The sequence below is a fragment of the Dryobates pubescens genome, chromosome 1 (assembly GCF_014839835.1).
Source record: "Dryobates pubescens isolate bDryPub1 chromosome 1, bDryPub1.pri, whole genome shotgun sequence".
NCBI classification, from domain to species: domain Eukaryota; kingdom Metazoa; phylum Chordata; class Aves; order Piciformes; family Picidae; genus Dryobates; species Dryobates pubescens.
The window spans coordinates 16,660,463-16,679,758 of record NC_071612.1 but is presented as its reverse complement, the minus strand read 5'-3'; the positions used below and the strand labels follow the sequence as shown (position 1 = coordinate 16,679,758).

The window sequence follows — 19,296 nt, the reverse complement described above, 5'->3', positions numbered from 1 at the left end:
TTCTGGAGTGGTGCAGGCCACTGTAAATAGAAGCTGTTGACTTGTATGCTGACATTACACTACACAGCTGCCCTCATTTATACTTGTACAAAAGTGGTGGATCTGGTGCATTACTTTTACCAAGCTGTGTCCTCCTATGCACCCTCTTTCATAATAGTCAAGGTCACTACAGCAGTGACTGTTGAAAGAGGCTTAGTTTTGTGGGTGTGTGTGGGTTTTGGTTTTATTTTTAACGCATCTTTGGTTTTTCTTCCTAGTGATATTTGTGGCCTGTGCTCTTTACAGTCACATGTGCTCTGTTTGGAAGAATCACATCTTTATCAAAAGACGAGGAGAGTTCTATAATTAAGGATTCCTTGGAAGTCCTGAACTGAATTTGAGCTACATTTTCATGATTTTACACAAAACTTGAGTATTAAATGTATTGAAGAACTATAATTGCTTACCTGAAAATGTTTACTGTGTTTTGATCTAGTGAACCAGTTTGTAAGAGGACAAATACCCTGATCAGGCATTGTAGCACAAATAAGAGAGAAACTGAGTTTCTAGAAGCAAAAGCAGATCTGAATTTTTCTAAAGGCTTCAAAAGTCAATTATGAAATAGCAAGAAAAATGAGTTGCTGCAGTGATTTGATATTTACTGTAATGTGAATATTAAACTGTTTAAATATGCTATTTCTAATTTAAACAAATTTGTTTCTTCTTACTGATATTGTATAAAAGGAGCCTATAAGAATTTTAGCAAGGATCAGCTTTACTAGGTGGTACTTCAAACAAAACCAAAACCCCGTGATGGTTCACACCCCTTGTTACAGAGCAAATATCTCAACAGGTTGGTTTTTTTAATTGTTGTGGTGGTTTTTTGTCTCCCCCCCCTCCCTCCCCCCCCATATTGTAAAGGCTTTTTAAAAAAAATTATTCATTTATTTTCTAATCTTCTGTGCCTTCCACCTTATATGTGACTTCACAGCATGACCAGAAACCACCCTGAGATGACTGGATGGGACCTTTTTTCTCCCCAGACATCACATTGTAGTTGACTCCAGTGAATCCCTGTTGAGAAAACTGCTGCTTTTCAAGCAGGGATTGTGAGACAAACTGAATAAGCAGCTATTCCTGTGTGGAAAGCTCTGCTGTGTTGCAGTAGACTATTTCTCCTGCTGAGCATTCCCACTGTGTGTCTAGATACTCGCTTTTACAAGTGGAGCTGACAAACCAGTGCAGAAACAACTGTTTGTGGATGGCCTTCTCAGGTGCTGTGGTTCTGAAAGAGACTTGTATCTTTGTAAAAAGAGACTATTCTTTTAGAAACTTGGGCTCCAAGCTACCTTGGGTGTGTGGGTTGTAATGTGTGGGTTTTGCCAAGATGGTAGAGTGAGGTAAAATGGATGGTTCTGCATTCCAGTGCATTACAGATGACATCTAACTTAATTATAACAAAACTGTGTTATGATTCCTCCCCTCCACCCTCACCCTCTACAGAGAAATAAACACACATACACAATTATTTTTGCGTAGCTTCTGGGCAAGGTTAATGCTGTGCTTCCATATCGTGTTCAAGCAGTGAGTGTGGGTGAAAATGAAGGTTTCAGTGACAGCAGACTTGTTTTGATTTGTGTTTTTCAAATCAGTTTTATAGAGGAAGTTCTTTATTCTTCTCCCCAGATCCTTTGTGTGTGCTAGTGATGACAATGAGCCTTGTCTGTAGTTGGTTTGGAGAGATGGCCATCAGTCAGAGACAGGAGAGAGACTAGCTGATCAGCTGGAAGTGACTTGCAGGACCTACAGAGGGAGGCTATATGTGGTGGCTATTATTATATTGTATAGTATGTATTTACTCCCTAGCTCAATTTTTTGCTTTGCTGCCATTTTGTTTTTTGTTTTGCTCAGCTCTGGTGGTGTTGCAATACATAGTGCAAACAATCAGTGCCTAATTCCTCCACGATCTCTCCTGAAGTCCCTTACCCCATATCTATTGCCTTAAATGTTTGGCATTTAGCACTATTTTTACTCATTCTGACCACATTAGAGCTGTTTTTCCCTTTAGCTTGTACTGTTCTCAAAGTCTGGCCTGCTCTTGCAGAATTGAGCAAATATTTTTCTGGGCCTACATAGTCTTTGAAAATGTGTAGTTCAAAGTTTCTAAGAGCTCAAAGAGCTCTGTAATGATTGGTAAATTATATATAGAAGTACATGGTTACTGTTTATATGAAAATGTTAAACTGGTGTTTGCTACTTAACTACTTCAGCATGGCATTAAATAGCTGCTGCAGGTGCTCAAGCTGGCTCTTGCAGTAAAGTGTCGCAGAAATGGCTATGATGTTGTGTATGAGTGTAGCTCCTTTGGAGACATAGGTGAGTCAGTGCAGTTGTATGTGCTGCCAGATGTCTGTTATCTGTAGTTCTGAAGCTGCCAGGAGAGACAGGCCAGGAAGAAGGGGTGGCCAAGCTATCAGCCCATGGCTTGGATGGGAGCATACTGCGCTGAGTTAGGAACTGGCTGGAGGGCCGAGCCCAGAGAGTGGTGGTGAATGGTGCCACATCCAACTGGCAGCCAGTCACCAGTGGTGTGCCCCAGGGATCAGTGCTGGGCCCCATGCTCTTTAACATCTTTATTGATGATCTGGATGAGGGCATTGAGTCCATCATCAGTAAATTTGCAGATGACACCAAGCTGGGGGCAGGAGTTGATCTGCTGGAGGGTAGAGAGGCTTTGCAGAGGGACCTCGACAGGTTGGACAGATGGGCAGAGTCCAACGGCATGAGATTGAACACATCCAAGTGCCGGGTTCTGCACATTGGCCACAGCAACCCCATGCAGAGCTACCGGCTGGGGTCAGAGTGGCTGGAGAGCGGCCAGGCAGAGAGGGACCTGGGGGTGCTGGTTGATAGTAGGCTGAACATGAGCCTGCAGTGTGCCCAGGTGGCCAAGAGGGCCAATGGCATCCTGGCCTGCATCAGGAACAGTGTGGCCAGCAGGAGCAGGGAGGTCATTCTGCCCCTGTACGCTGCACTGGTTAGGCTGCACCTCGAGTACTGTGTCCAGTTCTGGGCCCCTCAGTTTAGGAAGGATGTTGACTGCCCAGAGAAGGGCAACGAAGTTGGTGAGGGGTTTGGAACATAAGCCCTATGAGGAGAGGCTGAGGGAGCTGGGGTTGCTTAGCCTGGAGAAGAGGAGACTCAGGGGTGACCTTATTGCTGTCTACAACTACCTGAAGGGCGATTGTAGACAGGTGGATGTTGGTCTCTTCTCCCAGGCAGCCAGTACCAGAACAAGAGGACACAGTCTCATGCTGTGCCAGGGGAGGTTTAGGCTGGATGTTAGGAAGAAGTTCTATACAGAGAGAGTGATTGCCCATTGGAATGGGCTGCCCGGGGATGTGGTGGAGTCACCATCATCGGAGGTGTTCAGGAGGAGACTTGCTGGGGTGCTTGGTGCCATGGTTTAGTTGATTAGGTGGGTTGGATTGGTTGATGGGTTGGACACGATCTTGAAGGTCTCTTCCAACCTGGTTCATTCTATACATCCTATACTTTCAGTTTCTATCATATTTTTGTTATATATAACTTTGCAGTTAAAATGAGAATTTTTTTTTTTCTTTTTATGCTACTGCTAACAAAAAGAGGGGTCAGTGGGGACTGAGTACTGCAGTACAATTTTGTTTGCATGTTAAGCAGGCTTTATATATGCCTTAATCTACACTATTTTTGTCATATTCTTCACTGTAGTTTATGATAATAAAGTTTGTGTGGCACTTGTTGGCATGACTATTGTTTGAAAGGCCCAGCATTCTGACTGAAAAATGAATGATGTCTGTGCTGCAGTTTATTATGTGTAATGCTTATAAAATTGACCAAGTGGCAGAACTACCAAAAAAAAAAAGTTTCTTAGAGATGTTTTTGGTGGGTTCCAGAATCTGCTTCTGGCCCAGTTCTAATCAAGATAGTTAGGAGTGATTCAATAGAAAATATGGAAGCTTTGTCAGAAGTCACTGTAGATGTGCAAAAATGGACTAAAAGGAAAAATTGCACAGATAGCTTTGCTTGGTACTTTTGAGTACATTTGGACCACCTGCATTTATTGTTGTTCAACACAAATTGAATTATCCACAGCTGTGGCTCTATAAGCAGAGTTTGAAATTCTGATTTGGGTATAAATTGCCTTTGGATGCCCTTGGAAGGGGGAAGGAATGTACATGTACCCCTCTTGAGTTTTGGAATTCCTCTGTGGAAGTGCATGTCCCCTAATAAAAATAATTATTTTGGAGGAAATTACTAGAAGACCCTTTGCTCCTCTGGGGACAGAGGTCCTGCTCAGCTGTTGCTGGTAGACATGTATGTGACTTATGGGGAGGAAGTGCCAAGGAAGCATCTTTCTTGTGTTGCTAATGAGGAGTGACTTTGTTTGGTTTTAATAATGATGTTAAAAATCCCTAAAGGATGCCTTTTCTTTCCTTGCAATAGTGATCAGACAGCGTTGCAGGGGCAGATATCTATTCCTTTTCCATTCATTGGAGCTACCTGGAAGGCCTGAGACTACCTGAAGGGAAGTTGTAGACAGGCGGATGTTGGTCTCTTCTCCCAGGCAGCCAGTACCAGAACAAGAGGACACAGTCTCAGGCTGCACCAGGGGAGGTTTAGGTTGGATGTTAGGAAGAAATTCTATTCAGAGAGAGTGATTGCACATTGGAATGGGCTGCCCGAGGAGGTGGTGGAGTCACCATCATTGGAGGTGTTCAGGAGGAGACTTGATGGGGTGCTTGGGGCGATGGTTTAGTTGTTTAGGTGGGTTGATGGGTTGGATGCAATGATCTTGAAGGTCTCTTCCAACCTGGTCTATTCTATTCTATTCTATTCTATTCTATTCTATTCTATTCTATTCTATTCGCATCCTTTTCTTTTGTAACTTTCCAGTTTTATGTGGTTTATGATGTGATACCTGAATGCAGTGAACGTCTTTGTAGATACTCAGAAATGGCTCTTAGTTGCATCTCAGTATTTTGGTAGAATTAGAACAGATTAAAGAATAGGTTTTTATTAAAAAATTGTCTTTATGGTTTACAAAACCTCTTTGCTAGGACTTAACAAAAAACCAAACCAGTTTAGATCTGAGAATTCTCAAAAATCAAAAAAAAGGAGCTTAGTGTTAAGGGAATACCAGCAATCTGCCTAACCTTTCCCAGTTGTCTTGAAGATGTTTCTGCTGATTTGTGCTAGCTTATCTTTCATACTTGGAGGAGGGAAGTCATGTTGAGTGTTCATTCACGCTTCCAAGCCTGCTCTCCTGCACTGCAGTGCATTAGCCATTCTCCACGCTGGGCTGCTCTTCATCAGCCTCTTGTTTATTTGTGAAGGGATGTTGCTGCCAAGCTTTCATAGTGACTAGTCCTGTTTATCCATGGAGCCAGGAACAGGCTGGCAGTGTGATCTTTATCACTCTGCCCAAGTGTTTTTACTTGGAGTAGCTTCTCATGGGTATGAAGAGCCGAGTTTGGGAAATGTTTTCGAAGGATCTTAGTGATTAATCACTGGAAGCAGGTAGGATTCAGTGCTCATGAGTCTCTCCTGGAGGCTAACTGCAATCATAGGATGATAAGACTTCAGGTGACGTAGTTGTGCTTACTTTGTAAACCCTCCAAGAATGCCTTGTTTTCACGAGGAAGGGTACTTCTGTTTTTAGAAGGCTGAATGATCGTTGTGTAGCACTGTTCAGGGACTTTCGAAGTGGGAGTTTTCAAGTATGTGTTTTAAGCCCAAAGATTTTAAACTTCTGAGAGACTTGAGGACTTCTAAAAATCATCTTGGAGTCAAGTTCAGGAGGGGAAATGCTGGCTTTTAATCTCCACTTTAAAACTACTGTCTATGTGTTTGTATTAGCTGTAAATGTTTTGAATTGAGAGCATGAGCTGTTTTGTCTTTAAGGTGTTTTTCTGGCTTTTGTTGTTCCCTTTTCCTCTCATTAATACTGATACCTCTGGTCAAGGAATTGAAACACTAAATTAAATGCTCTGTTGACTTCCCTGTGGTGATAGCATGCCAGGAAAACAGATGGCTTGTATTTTTATTTCTCATGGTAAACTCATTTTATCATTTGCTTCAGTGAGTATCATCTCTGTAGTTCAGTGTTATATGGCAGCTCAGATGCTAAAGATACTCACCCATTAAATCACTAACAGCCTTTGAATTGGGAGGCTTCCTCACCAATGTACATAAATAATGCAGCAAATAAAGTGAGATTAAAAATACAGAAAAGATATTGGGAGATGGATTCACATTACGTGTTGAACTTCAAGGAGCTCCTTGTACCTTGAGTTGTCCTTCAGTTATACAAGTGACAAAACTTAGGGTCACATGCAGTAGTTATATGTGACTTTGAGGGGGGAAATAAAAAGATGAAAATAGTCCTAGAGGGTACCTTAGTGTATTAGGAATACATTTAAAACATCTGTTTTAAATAACTCCTAAGAGATTTAATTTTTGTGTCTGCATTTACCAGCTTAGCTGCCTGATAGTTTCTTTCCAGCGAACTGTTTTGAAACTGGAACACTGTTCTCACCTACATAATTTTACTAGCATTTGATATTTCAAAACCATAACAGAATAGATACCTATTATTTATCCTTGAGCAGCTAATTAGTCTGGAGCCAAGTGCAAGCCAGGTACTTTGCTACAGAGCTCTAGTTGCAGCCTAAAAAAGCAGGAGTGTTATCATTGAACAACAAGAAAATAAAACCAGTGTGAAAATGTGAATCACATTCATCCTGCAGATATAAACCAGGAATTATTTAAACACAGTAGTTTTTTTTTCATCTGCCCAGGGAGGTTGTGGAGTCTCCCTCTCTGGAGATACTCAAAACTCTCCTGGATGCGTTCCTGTGTAATCTGGTATAGGTGATCCTGCTCTGGCAGTGGGATTGAAATAGGCTGCCCAGGGAAGTGTTGGAGTCTCCATCTCTGGAGGTGTTCAAGAGGGGATTGGGTGTGGCACTCGGTGCCATGGTTTAGTAGTCATGAGGTCTTGGGTGACAGGTTGGACTTGATGATCTTTGAGGTCTCTTCCAACCCTATTGATTCTATGATTCCATTGGACTGGATGATCTTTTGAAGTCCCTTCCAGCCTCTGAAATTCTGTGATTACGTTTTTTTTCCTTTGGCATCTGACCATTTTGAATGTGCTTCAGTCAGTGTTGTTATCTGGAGGAGATACTGTAGGATGTGCTGTTCACATCAGGCTGAAGGAATTTGGATTTGCAAATGAGATGCATGGGAATGTGTCATGCTGGGCTGGAGGGGGTTGAGTCCAGTCCCTTGTGACTCTAGGCAGTCAGTGTTGCATTCAGCAAGGTACATAAGCCATCAGCTCTTACCATGTTGTAGATAACTTCCTAATGCCACCTGACAAATGTACAATCTGCAGTAAAAGTTTTGGGTCTGTATCTTGCAATGGGCTATGGGAGGAGAGATGGAGGGGTTAGATTTCACTGCATATTTGAATGAGGATTTTTTTCCCCCTGAACTGTTTTATGCAAACCCTGGAGGTATCATTGGACAACTTCAGAAAATCTTCATACTTTTTGGAGTACAGACTTCCCAGTATTTCTCCTCATGTCCATGGTTGATTCCTGAATGACAAATGCTTTGATCAGGCAGCGCAGAGGCAATGTTATGATAATGTTTTCATGTTGTAAAAGAGCATCTCTGATTTGCTTTATCCTTAGATTCAAAAGGAAAAGAAACTGCGGCAATGAAAGCTGACCTGCTGAGGGCTCGCAATGTGAAGAGGTATATTAATCAGCTGACAGTGGCAAAGAAGCAGTGTGAGAAGAGAATAAGACTCCTGGGAGGGCCTGCTTATGATCAGCAGGAGGATGGCATTTCTGATGAAGGTGATGGCCTTCAGAGTCAAAAGGTATAAATCAAATGGCACATACATTGTCTGAAGGTCATTCTAAATGTGTTAGCACTAGATTGCCTTAGCCTCACTGTCATTAATCCCTCCTTTCCCACAGGACTGAAGAACAAATTAATTACTCCATAATGTATTTGTCTTGGGAAAAGATCACTGAATACCTGAAAAGATGTGCTGATCACAGCTTGGAATACTGTTGAATGTGAAACTTCATAAAGGGTGGAGTGGGTTGTGAGCATGTGTGATTATTTTTTTTTCCTTTTTAATTCCACTCCCCCCATGTACTGCACATAGGGAGTTAATAAGGATATAGTATCAGCCTATCTCAAAGTAGCAACAGAAGATTGCCAACATATGTGCAATGTTTCTTTGGTCCTTGTAATATTTGCTGTAGGAAATACCTGTGAGTTTTGCAAATACTGCTGTTTAAAAGCAAACACTTACTTGTGGAAGGCAATTGGCACAATTAAGGGCAGTTGTTGCAGCAAAACTCTGGTAAAGCCATTGACTGTTGTTTTTTCAACATCACTGTAGTCTGGAATTGAAAAAAAACTGCTATTTTATTAGCCAGCATCTACACAATAAAATTATGGTTGCTTATCCTTGCTAAACTTACTAAAAAGTTCAGTGACTTCTCTGCATAATCTACTCTGTCCCCTTTGGGCACAGCACAGTAATTGATGTGTTCAAATTAGAAGTAAGACTTTATCTTTTCCATGTAAGTAGAAGAGAAGTTACCTCTTCATGCAGGGTTCTTTAATTTTCATTATGTCCTTAAAATAGTTGTAACTTAGTGACGTGTAAGAAGAAGTTGCGTGGCACAGAAGCGGTTCTTGCTATTTGTATTTTGTCTTTCTTTAGTAAGGTCTGAAAGAGAGCAATCCCCTACCACCCACTAGCGTGATTTCAGATGGTGTGTCATAGATTGTGCCAAGGCAGTTCTGATCTGTTTCCTGACATTCGGTGTAGCAAGAGGTGCCAAGGAGAAAAGGAAAGATGGAACCATGTGGCAGCGCTGCATGAGCTGTGGATGCCACTTTTGGTGCCTGCTGGTACTTTCTAGGGTAGATACTTGTTGACGTAAGATTGTTCAAGAATGGGGTCAGGTAGTGAAGCTGCTCTGGGTAGGTGCAGGGATTGGTCAGAAATGTAATAAAATACAATATCACTGTAATTAAAACCAAAGGAATTCCTGACATTCATGTTGTGTATTTTTAAAACTCAGTGGATTTTTGGTGGGACTGCTGACCTAGGGCTTTATCTTGCAGATATACCCATGTTGAGTTAATGGTACTGCCAATAGGAGTGAAAACTCTTTGTGCAGGCATTTGTTGTGGTGATGGCAGAAATGATGGAATCTGAGGTAACTCTGCTTCTAAGCTCTTGATGTGTTTCTATCAGGAAGCCCTAGAACACTTCCACACCCATCTCAGCATAGAAAGTGGGAAAAACGCTTCTCTCCTCTGTTGCCAGGAAGGCTGGATGAGAGATGGATGTCTGTTCTCTTCTGAGCACAAAAGAATGCCCAAGACTTGGCTGAGGAAAGGAACCCTATTCACTGTTGCTTCTTCCTGTCTTCCTGCATTGTGTTAGCTGCAGTCTGACTTCTTGTTCCAAGGTAGCCAGTGCTGTTTTGGTTACTGGGCCTTCCTATGCGGGCAGTACTGGTGAACACTCAGGCCTTTTTCTAAGCAATTGGGAAAGGTCTTGTTTGGGATTTAGTAGATAATCCATGTCACTGCTGGTGGCTGATAATTTCTCTGTAGAGTCTGGCTGTGCCAGCTTTTCTATTAAGCTAGTGCTTAACCTGCAGAATAACTAGGTTGTATAGAAGAAACTGGAAGTTTGCCTTCCATACTTACTGTATGAAATAGCTCAGAAATAGGCATTTACAGATGGTGTTTTGAATTAATATTTTATGTAAGTGTAGTACAGAACCTTGAATAAGTTATTAACATTAGAGAATTTTTGAGGATAGTTGAAAAAAAAGAACAACTTGGCTAGTGATCTAAACTTCTGGTTTGGTTTCACTTCTGCCTCCTGCAAAAAGCCTTCTCTTTTCTGCAATAGGATGGGAGTAATAGTATTGCTGGTAAATGTCTTTAATGCATGTTCTGATTATGAGCTTAAATGTGGAGTTAGATTATTTGGAGCTGCTGATGTTCTGGTCTTACAAATTTAAGAAACAGAAATCATGTGCTTTGAAATCCTTGGGATTTTTGGTGTGTGGTGGTTTTTTTTTTCTTTTCACAGCAGAAGCTAGTTTGAAAACAGTGTCAGTTTTCTGTTTGGTAAATACGTAAAGTCAAGGGACTGTGTAGACGTTGTATGTTTCACTCACTTAATTACCCTGAATCCCAGTTCTCTAGGGAAATCTTAAATGTGTGAATTATAATCAAGTGTTTATAAGTAAGCAAACAAACCTCAGCTACTCTCTGAATCTGAATTCTGCCATAAGCTCTGGTGCTGATTTATACTCTGCCCTGGGTGTTAAATTTGCTTTCAGAGAAAATGCAATTTGAATTAGTGTGATCAATAAAGCATCTCCTCTAATCTACTTATGCTCAGTGCAGTTTTAGTCCTTTTCTAAGAAACTGTACCTGCACAGTACTGCAGTATTTGAGTTGGTCTTGTCTGTGTTTATTCAGCAAACAATTTGTCTGATCTGTTGTGTTCAGCACAGCAGCTGTATTACCATATTGGTGAGATTCGATACGTACAGTGGCAGCGTCTCCTTAGTGGAGTCATTTTGTGAACTACAGGTGGTAAGAAGAGCTCTTGACTAGCTGTGAAATAGCAAAGAAACCCACCTGAGTGTATTTTGAGGTGCTGGCAATTTATGTTCATAACTGCTAGTGAGGACTAAGTTGAAACTCCTGCAGAAGACCTTACTTTGACCACATCATGGATTCTGATTTAACTGGTGACTGATCATATTTTCACTGATAATTCTGAGCTTCAGGCTTAGACACCACATTATGTCAGAATACCTCATGATACAGAACTTGAGGATAAAAAGAAAGTGAGCTTCAATTGTTTTCCCCTTGTTGCCTGAAGATGGAGCATCTTATGACACAAGTGTGTTCATGAACATGTGAGTCTCAAGGCAGGGATTTTTCCATTAGTGTGTACGCAGTAAAGTAGCCAGGTGCCTTATGCGGTGTATACTTCCTGAAGAGGTAACTGATCATTGTATCTTGTTCAGCTGCTGCTGTATATGACAGATGGCCTTCTCTTGATGTGCCTCTTTTAAAAAAATGAGAAGAATATATGCTTTAGTTTTAGTCAAAGCGTTAGTTAAGATTTGTTTTAAATAACACTTTGAAAGGGACACAATTTCCCCCTATTTTCAACATTGCTCTTCTAAAAAAAGAAAAAGAGGAAAAAAAGAACCCCAAGCCCAAAACACACAACAAATGAAAACAGAAGTTTTGCAGTTTGTGTGCTGCCATCCCAGCAGAAAATCTCCACTACTGACCCAAATTATGATCACCTTACCAAAGATCTGCAGTGCTGTCGCCTTGTGCAATGGGCTCTTTGTGGGATGAGAGGGCTGGTAGCATTTGCCTTGCTTCCTGCAGCACCCACAATTACTTTTGAGAGTATTGCTGGCAGTCTAGGTGGAGATACCTTGGATAATAGAGGCACAGGTGACCTCTCGCTCAATAAGTGACAGCACATGCTCCAGGTTGTGATTATTACCTCTGCTATTATGTATAAAGCTGACAGTCCCAGAGATGGTGCAGATCTCTGTTGAAGAGGCTGGAAACCCCTCTTCCGCTTGCATTTTCAATCATTTTCCTTGATAAAATGATGGAGTAGAGAGCATGATGGTGCACTACAATGAGGCTAAACAACAGCCTTTGAATTGTCATCTCTGTTCTTCTCTTTGACAAGTGATCAGGATCTCTGTAATAAGGCTAGCTTCAACAAACTTCCCTCTCTGCTGTCCAATGAAGATTACAGAATGGGCTTGGACATGCAGACATTTCTGTTCATATACCTAAATAGCTTTTAAGCTAGGAGGAGGAGGCCATAGCTGGATGATATTGTTATGGTAAATGACAGAGAGAGGAATGGCAAATGACTGTCACTGTGGTATTTTAAAGGTGAAAATGAGTATTTCAGCTGAACTGAACACTGCCCACAATTTGGGGCAGCTGTTTCAGACAAAACATAAATGGTTTCAGTTTTTAAAGAACCTTCTTTAGTTTGGTTTGTTAAGGAAGTGACTTATGCTGGTAATTGTGTATGTACACATGTGTGTGGTTTCCTCCTGTACAGCTTAAGCCCAGCAAATAGTTTTTCCTAAATGTAACTTAGTGGAAGAGTGTCACAGGTACTAGGTTTAGTAAAACAGGTGGTCCTCCCAGAGAGAGAGAGAGGCTGATACACGGTCTGAACTGTGGTGTTATTTGGTACTGGAAAACTCAGAGAAATTATTAAGGTCTCAGCTGGAATTCACGTCCTGCTCTTTACTACATTATCTTTGCAAAGTCATAGGAAGCTAAGACTCAATAGCATCAGTGCTTAAGGACCTTTTTTTCTTTTCAAATAAAAAAGTGTGGGCTGGTTGGTGTCTGTGAACAAGAGACCAAGGCCATTCTGGTGTGTCTGGATTCCTGTTGATACAAGTGATAGCACTAAAGGAGCTACATAAAAACCTCTTCAGCTGCTAGACCAAAAAGATGGTGAGGAGAGGATGTTAAGTTTTGGTAAGGTGTTCTGAAAATTTGTCCTATTTTTCAGAGAAAGCCAGGGTGGTTCATTTTGTTCAACATGGGAAGATGTGTAAGTTTTGTCAGGGAGGGACTTTGTTTTCAGGTGTTTGTCTCAAAGGAAAGGTGTGGATTCATAAAGATAATAGAGGATGTGGAAGCAAAATTGTTTTTTCAGTCCAATATCTAAATGACTGCAGCATTTGCTTGGGTGTGGGAAGTCTGTGTTTCATTTCCTTTCATGCTTGATGTACACACTCCTTTCTCATTTCAGGCAGAGTCCTGAGCATTATATCACAAGTGGTTCTCTTTGCTAGCTGCATCTCTGATAGATGCTTTTCAATAACAGTTAATGGGAACTGGCCACCAAATGCCCTCGCTGCCAGGGTAAAGAACTACGCTTCCATCTATGTGTCCCTGAAAATAATTGAGATGCATCTCAAAGCTCTGTGGCCTGTGGCATGGGGACTGCTAATGTTACTCTGCTTGAATAAAGCAAAGAATAGATCAGTCAGCTTTCATCTTGGCTCCTCTGCCTTGCGGGAGCATTGGAAGTTAAATTTTTAGCAATAGCATTTTGTGAATGACTTGAAATGCCATCTTAGACCTTGAAATGTAGTCTTGCCTTCTGGACAGAAAATGTGGAAGCAACATGTTCTGTCTGGTAGGAGCACAGATACATTTATCTTCTAAATATAATCAATTTTTGTTTGTTTGTTTGTTTCAATGAAACAAAGCCATTACTGTAGGAGGCCTGTGCACTTGAATCTAGTACAGGTGTGTGGGGTGCATGGTGCTCTGTGGACACGGCAAGTGAAAAGATTTTTCCCACGAGGGATGGAGAGAAGCTTGAGTTAGGTGTTTTCCCAGGTTTTACTCTTTGTTTTCCTTCTTTCAGATTCTTCAGTTTGATGAAATTTTGTCCAACCCTTCATACCGAGAGCACTTCCGAATCTACATGGAAAGGATGGACAAGATGGCGTTGATTGGACTTTGGGAGGCTGTGGAGAATCTGAAGAATGCTAACAAGGTGGAAGAAATTACAAGTCCATGTGGCTTGTACACTAATAAGAATCTCTGCTGCTTCTGATCTTCCTGTTAGAGAATGTCATTGTATTTGATATGCTGAAGTAGTAGAATTATTTCCCCCTCTATCAGCAAAATTTGTGTATACATGTTTTTTTAAATCTTTTTGAAAGGGAGATTTTGCTTGAAAAAGACCACTTCCCTGTCCCTGGTCTGCTGCTGTATAAGCAACTAAGTTTCTCCAGGAATGCTGCGCTACTGCTGTATTGTAATTTGTGCTAAAATAAAGCAGGAATGAAAACCCAGGGGTAGGAAATCTCACTTAAAAGCTGCAAGCAGTATCACGGAGCAGTGGTGCAGAGAAGAGTGTAGAGAATAAATTTGTTGTTTGTGAGCTGTTGTGGGATGGATTTTGGGGAGAAACTGTTTTAAATCTCCAGAACAGCATGAAATAGGAATTTCATTATTATCAGTATCAGTTAACTTTTTATTCAATGTAACTTTATTGCTCTCCTATGTAAAAAAATAGTCTAGTCAATTGGAAAACCTAAATAACATCCTGTAACCCAAGTGGCAAAGTGTGGAGTGTGAGTAGTGAGCCATTAATACAATCTGAAGAAATCACAGAATGTTAGGGGTTGGAAGAGACCACGAAAGATCATCTAGTCCATGTCCCCTGCCAGATCAGTATCACCTAGTGTAGGTCACATAGGAATGCATCCAGGCTGCTCTCTGGGCAGTCTATTCCAGTGTTTTGTCACCCTCAAGAAGAAAGTTTTTCCTTAGGTCCACATGGACCCTTCTATGCTCCAGCTTGCATCCTATCATTGGGCATCACTGAGAAGAGCCTGGCCACAGCAACCCCAGGCTGGGGTCAGAGTGGCTGGAGAGTGGCCAGGCAGAGAGGGACCTGGGGGTACTGGTCAATGGTAGGCTGAACATGAGCATGCAGTGTGCCCAGGCAGCCAAGAGGGCCAATGGCATCCTGGCCTGCATCAGGAACAGTGTGGCCAGCAGGAGCAGGGAGGTCATTCTGCCCCTGTGCACTGCACTGGTTAGGCCACAACTCGAGTACTGTGTCCAGTTCTGGGCCCCTCAGTTAGGAAGGATGTTGACTTGCTGGAACGTGTCCAGAGAAGGGCAACAAAGCTGGTGAGGGGTTTGGAACACAAGCCCCATGAGGAGAGGCTGAGGGAGCTGGGGTTGCTTAGCCTGGAGAGGAGGAGACTCAGGGGTGACCTTATTGCGCTCTACAACTACCTGAAGGGAGGTTGTAGTGAGGTGGATGTTGGTCTCTTCTCCCAGGGAGCCAGTACCAGAACAAGAGGGCACAGTCTCATGCTGTGCCAGGGGAGGTTTAGGCTGGATGTTCAGAAGAGGTTCTATACAGAGAGAGTGATTGCCCATTGGAATGGGCTGCCCGGGGAGGTGGTGGAGTCACCAGCACTGGAGGTGTTCAGGAGGAGACTTGCTGGGGTGCTTGGTGCCATGGGTTAGTTGTTTAGGTGGTGTTGGATTGGTTGATAGGTTGGACACGATGATCTTGAAGGTCTCTTCCAACCTGGTCTATTCTATTCTATTCTTTTAAAAAAAGTTCTTTTAATACCAGCTTTCGGAGCATACCTTTTAAAAAAGCAGTGGGTGTGGAAACTGTGGTAATTTTAGAGCACTGCTGTTTGTTCACTTAAGGAATATCAATACTTACTTTGTGAAATTGACTGCTTAGACAGGTGTACAGGCAGAGTGCTTGATCTCAGCAAGAGATTCACAGATGTGTTCTCATCCATCTGGACGTGAAATTAGCATTATCATCCTTCAAATTATGCACTTGTATCCTGAGTCATCCTGCTATTTTTAACATTTTTTTCATTATTCTCTTTCCCTCCCTCTCCCTTTTTGCTTCTTAGGCTGAAATTCCTCAACTAGTGAGTGAAATTTATCAGAATTTTTTTGTGGAAAGCAGAGAAATACCTGTGGAAAAATGCCTTTATAAAGAAATACAGCAATGTCTTGTGGGAAATAAAGGCATTGAAGTATTCTACAGGATTCAGGCAGATGTTTATGAAACTCTAAAGGACAGATACTACCCTTCATTCATTGTCAGTGATTTATATGAGAAATCAGTTAAGAAGGAGGAAGAAAGAAGTTCTGCTCAGCTAACTTCTGAGGACAAGGATGAAGCGGTGAGTCACATGGGCAATTAATGTCACCATTTTTTAAGGTGATCTGAAGATGAACCTCAGTAAAACATCTAGTACAGCTTTTATCTTTGATCTTTGGAATACTTTGGGGTTTTTTTCCCCTGATATCTCTATAAATATCATCACTCTTGTAGTGTCATCAGGTAAACCTGGGATGTTTACAAGCAATTTGAAACAAAAAGGTACGAATTACTTTTTTTCAGCTTTAAATAAGCTTAAGTGGATGTTTCCCATTTTCAAGGGTTTGGATTCCTGTACTTTTTGTTGTGATCCTTAAGTCTCAGAGAAGGCAAAACATACCTCATACAAGCTCAACTGCTTTGCTTTTCAATGAAGGAAATCTCGCTAAAAAATGAGTAGGTTGCTGTCCAAACCTTGTCTGGCCCTGTCTCCCACACCTTTTCTATATATTAAATAAGCATTAAAATTGTACAAAACAGGAGGAAAAGGAATGAAAAATATTACCTTTGTTCTCTGTAGTGAATTTATTGAATAAATTAATAGGCTATGTTGGAAGATAAAAATCGCTGAATATCACTAGAACTAGAAATACTAAACCAGAACCTTGAAAAAGTCATAAGCAGTAACCCAATAGCAGCTCTCTTGGGGCAGTTTTTTTCCCTGGCCTCTCTAAATCAGTCATGTCAAGGGAACTTGTGCTGCAGTTATCGAAGAACATTTTGACAGGACCATTTCTCAGACTACTGAGCATCTTTCAGCCAGGCTGGTGCCTCAGGTCAGCATGAACTTTTTCATTTTATGTGTGAACTTGCTCCAGGATACAATGAGGTGCGTTAGTTTGTCTGAAACTAGCTCTAAATGGACAAACATGAAGCCAAATCCAGATGTGCTGATCTACATCTTGCTATTTAGAAACAGTATTTCTATAACTATGGCTAGCAATTGCTTTCATTTCTGTAGGTCAGCTGTGATAGTCTCTCTAGTCCACAAATCAGCAAATCTGCAGAGATGAGCTGTCTTAAGTCAATTGTATCCCTTGGAAACTTCAGAGCTTGCTGAATTTTTTTGTTGTTTTTCTCCCTGTATTCTTCTCCTTGAAAGAATATTCAAGATGCATTTCCTACTTTTCTCATTGCTGACTCAGCTATGTATTGAGGGTGGTTGGGTACTTCAAAGATTTTCTGTCCTTGTATCTCAACCATTGCAACTTTGAGAAAAGGCCATTCCTGGTTTTTATTCAGAACTTTCTAAGTATTAAACATTGTGCTTTTTAATCTCTGTATCTGTTTTATTCAGAGTCTAAAAGAGATAACTGTTTCTCCAAGAAAACTGACACAGCACTTCAGGGCTAGTTGTCCTCTGTCAGTTAATATTTGCTGTAGCTGCCAAAAAAGTAACTTTTTGACATCAGCATCGTCTGTCCTTTCTCTGAGTCCTTGGATATATCTGTGCCAAATTTAAAGGCTGTGGCTGCTGTGAAACCTTGAAGACTAAGTAATGTATTGACAAGTTTGCTTATGTGGTTAAAGCTTTTTGCCTTTATAACAGCAAATTTAGTATGAATTTGCATATACTGTCAGAGCATCTCTTGAATAGAGCAATCCTTGTGGCTCTGTGCCATGCTTCAGGGTCTTTGAGGTGCAGATAAATCATCCAAAACTCTTCTTTCTGAAGCTTCTAGTGAGTTTCCAGATGTTGGTGAAAATGCACCACTGGCTAATAGGTTTGGGGTTTTTCCTCGCTGTGTGTTGGAAACCACAGGTGAGAGACCTCCTTTTTCTGCAGGGATCCATATTATTAGCAAATACTAATTGTTTTCCTTTTAGTTTGGGTTTTAGAGGTCTATGTTCTTACTTCCTGGGGCACTGTGGGAGTTACCTACATTAATTTTCTAGAAATGTTGCTGTTATAGCTGGATAGGTAAAAAGCTATCTAGTGCCCTCATGGAGTGAAGGACAAGATGGAAGGTGAGCCCTGATTAAACATGAGAAAATCAAATCAGAAGATAGAAATTGAGGCAAGGCCAGATTGCTGGTTCTGCTGCATGTGGAGCAAGCTCTTTCTTCTTCCTTCCAATCCATCGCTGCTTTTTTCTCCTTGGACAAAAAACTACTTTAAAAGGTTATGAGTCGACATAAAAATACCAGAAGCAAGCAGTGCCTGCGTTCAGCACTCTGAAGAAGGAGGGGTCTGGTGGTTGCATTGGTGCTGCATGTGTCAGCTAAAATAAGCCCAAAGTCTCTGTTCCTGCAGCACTCACAGAAAGGGAAGTCAGGGGAAGATAGCACAATCTCACTTCTGAATGTGTTAGTTATTTGATAACTTGAATGCAGAAAAGGAGACTCAGGGATGACCTTATTGCTCTCTACAACTACCTAAAGGGAGGTTGCAGACAGGCAGAGGTTGGTCTCTTCTCCCAGGCAGCCAGCACCAGAACAAGAGGACACAGTCTCATGCTGTGCCAGGGGAGGTTTAGGCTGGATGTTCAGAAGAAGTTCTATACAGAGAGAGTGATTGCCCATTGGAATGGGCTGCCAGGGAAGGTGGTGGAGTCACCATCATTGGAGGTGTTCAGGAGGAGACTTGGTGGGGTGCTTGGTGCCATGGTTTAGTTGTTTAGGTGGGTTGGATTGGTTGATGGGTTGGACACGATGATCTTGAAGATCTCTTCCAACCTGGTCTGGTCTATTCTATTCTATCTTAGTATCTTGTAATTTGAGCATTTTTGTGGTGAACCGAGTGGTCCAGCAGTGGGTTTTGCTGTATCTAAAATGTCACTGACAGTGAACTCATGTAGCCTGCCTCTGGGAGCAGACCCTTACCTGATTTGTAATTAATTTCAGTCCTTTGATTACTAGAACCAAACTTCATATGAAAATGCATTCAGTTTTTCAGTCTTGTCAGAAAGGACCAAATGTGTTATTTTCCTCTCCGGGTTTTTTATTTCTTTATTCTGTTCAATAGCATTTTGAATAACAGCCAGCATTGTTTAATATTTGTGTTACTGTAGTGCCAGGAGATGACAGCAGGCTTCCACGAGCTGAGCTCTGTACATGAGCTTGGAGGAGGCAGACTCTGACCTGAAGAGCTTACAGTCCCTGCAGAATAGACAGAGAAAAGGATGGAACATAGAGCTAATGTCATTTACTCAGGCACATAGCAGGCAAATGCAGAGCTGGCAAAGGGCATGGATTTCTTAGCCTGGACATCCTGACTTCTGCATTGTTACCCACCCTCCCTCATGAGACTCATATTAAGGAGATTTAATTCCTGTTACCCCACTATCTCTTCTGAGACTTTTTTAACTAAGATCTAAAATCCTGCAGAATTTACAGTAGGATTGTTTCCTCTAAAGCCCACAGAATTTAGTTGGGTTTGAGACTTCCTTCTGTTAGTTCTGTTCACTGTACGCAGCTTACTTAGTGGGAATATCGTTAGATAACACAGAACTCTCATTCATGAGATGAGCTTCATAGCTTCC

The 19,296-nt window shown here is 41.6% G+C and overlaps 1 protein-coding gene across 1 annotated transcript in view; it reads left to right on the top strand.

The window, feature by feature from the left end:
* Positions 1 to 19,296, top strand: part of SNX25 (sorting nexin 25) — an 87,944-nt gene that overhangs the window by 42,762 nt on the left and 25,886 nt on the right. The window contains exons 7-9 of the mRNA XM_054161899.1: positions 7,719 to 7,909; positions 13,526 to 13,657; positions 15,561 to 15,836. Coding sequence (XP_054017874.1) covers positions 7,719 to 7,909; positions 13,526 to 13,657; positions 15,561 to 15,836 — 599 coding nt within the window. The remainder of the gene's footprint in view (positions 1 to 7,718; positions 7,910 to 13,525; positions 13,658 to 15,560; positions 15,837 to 19,296) is intronic.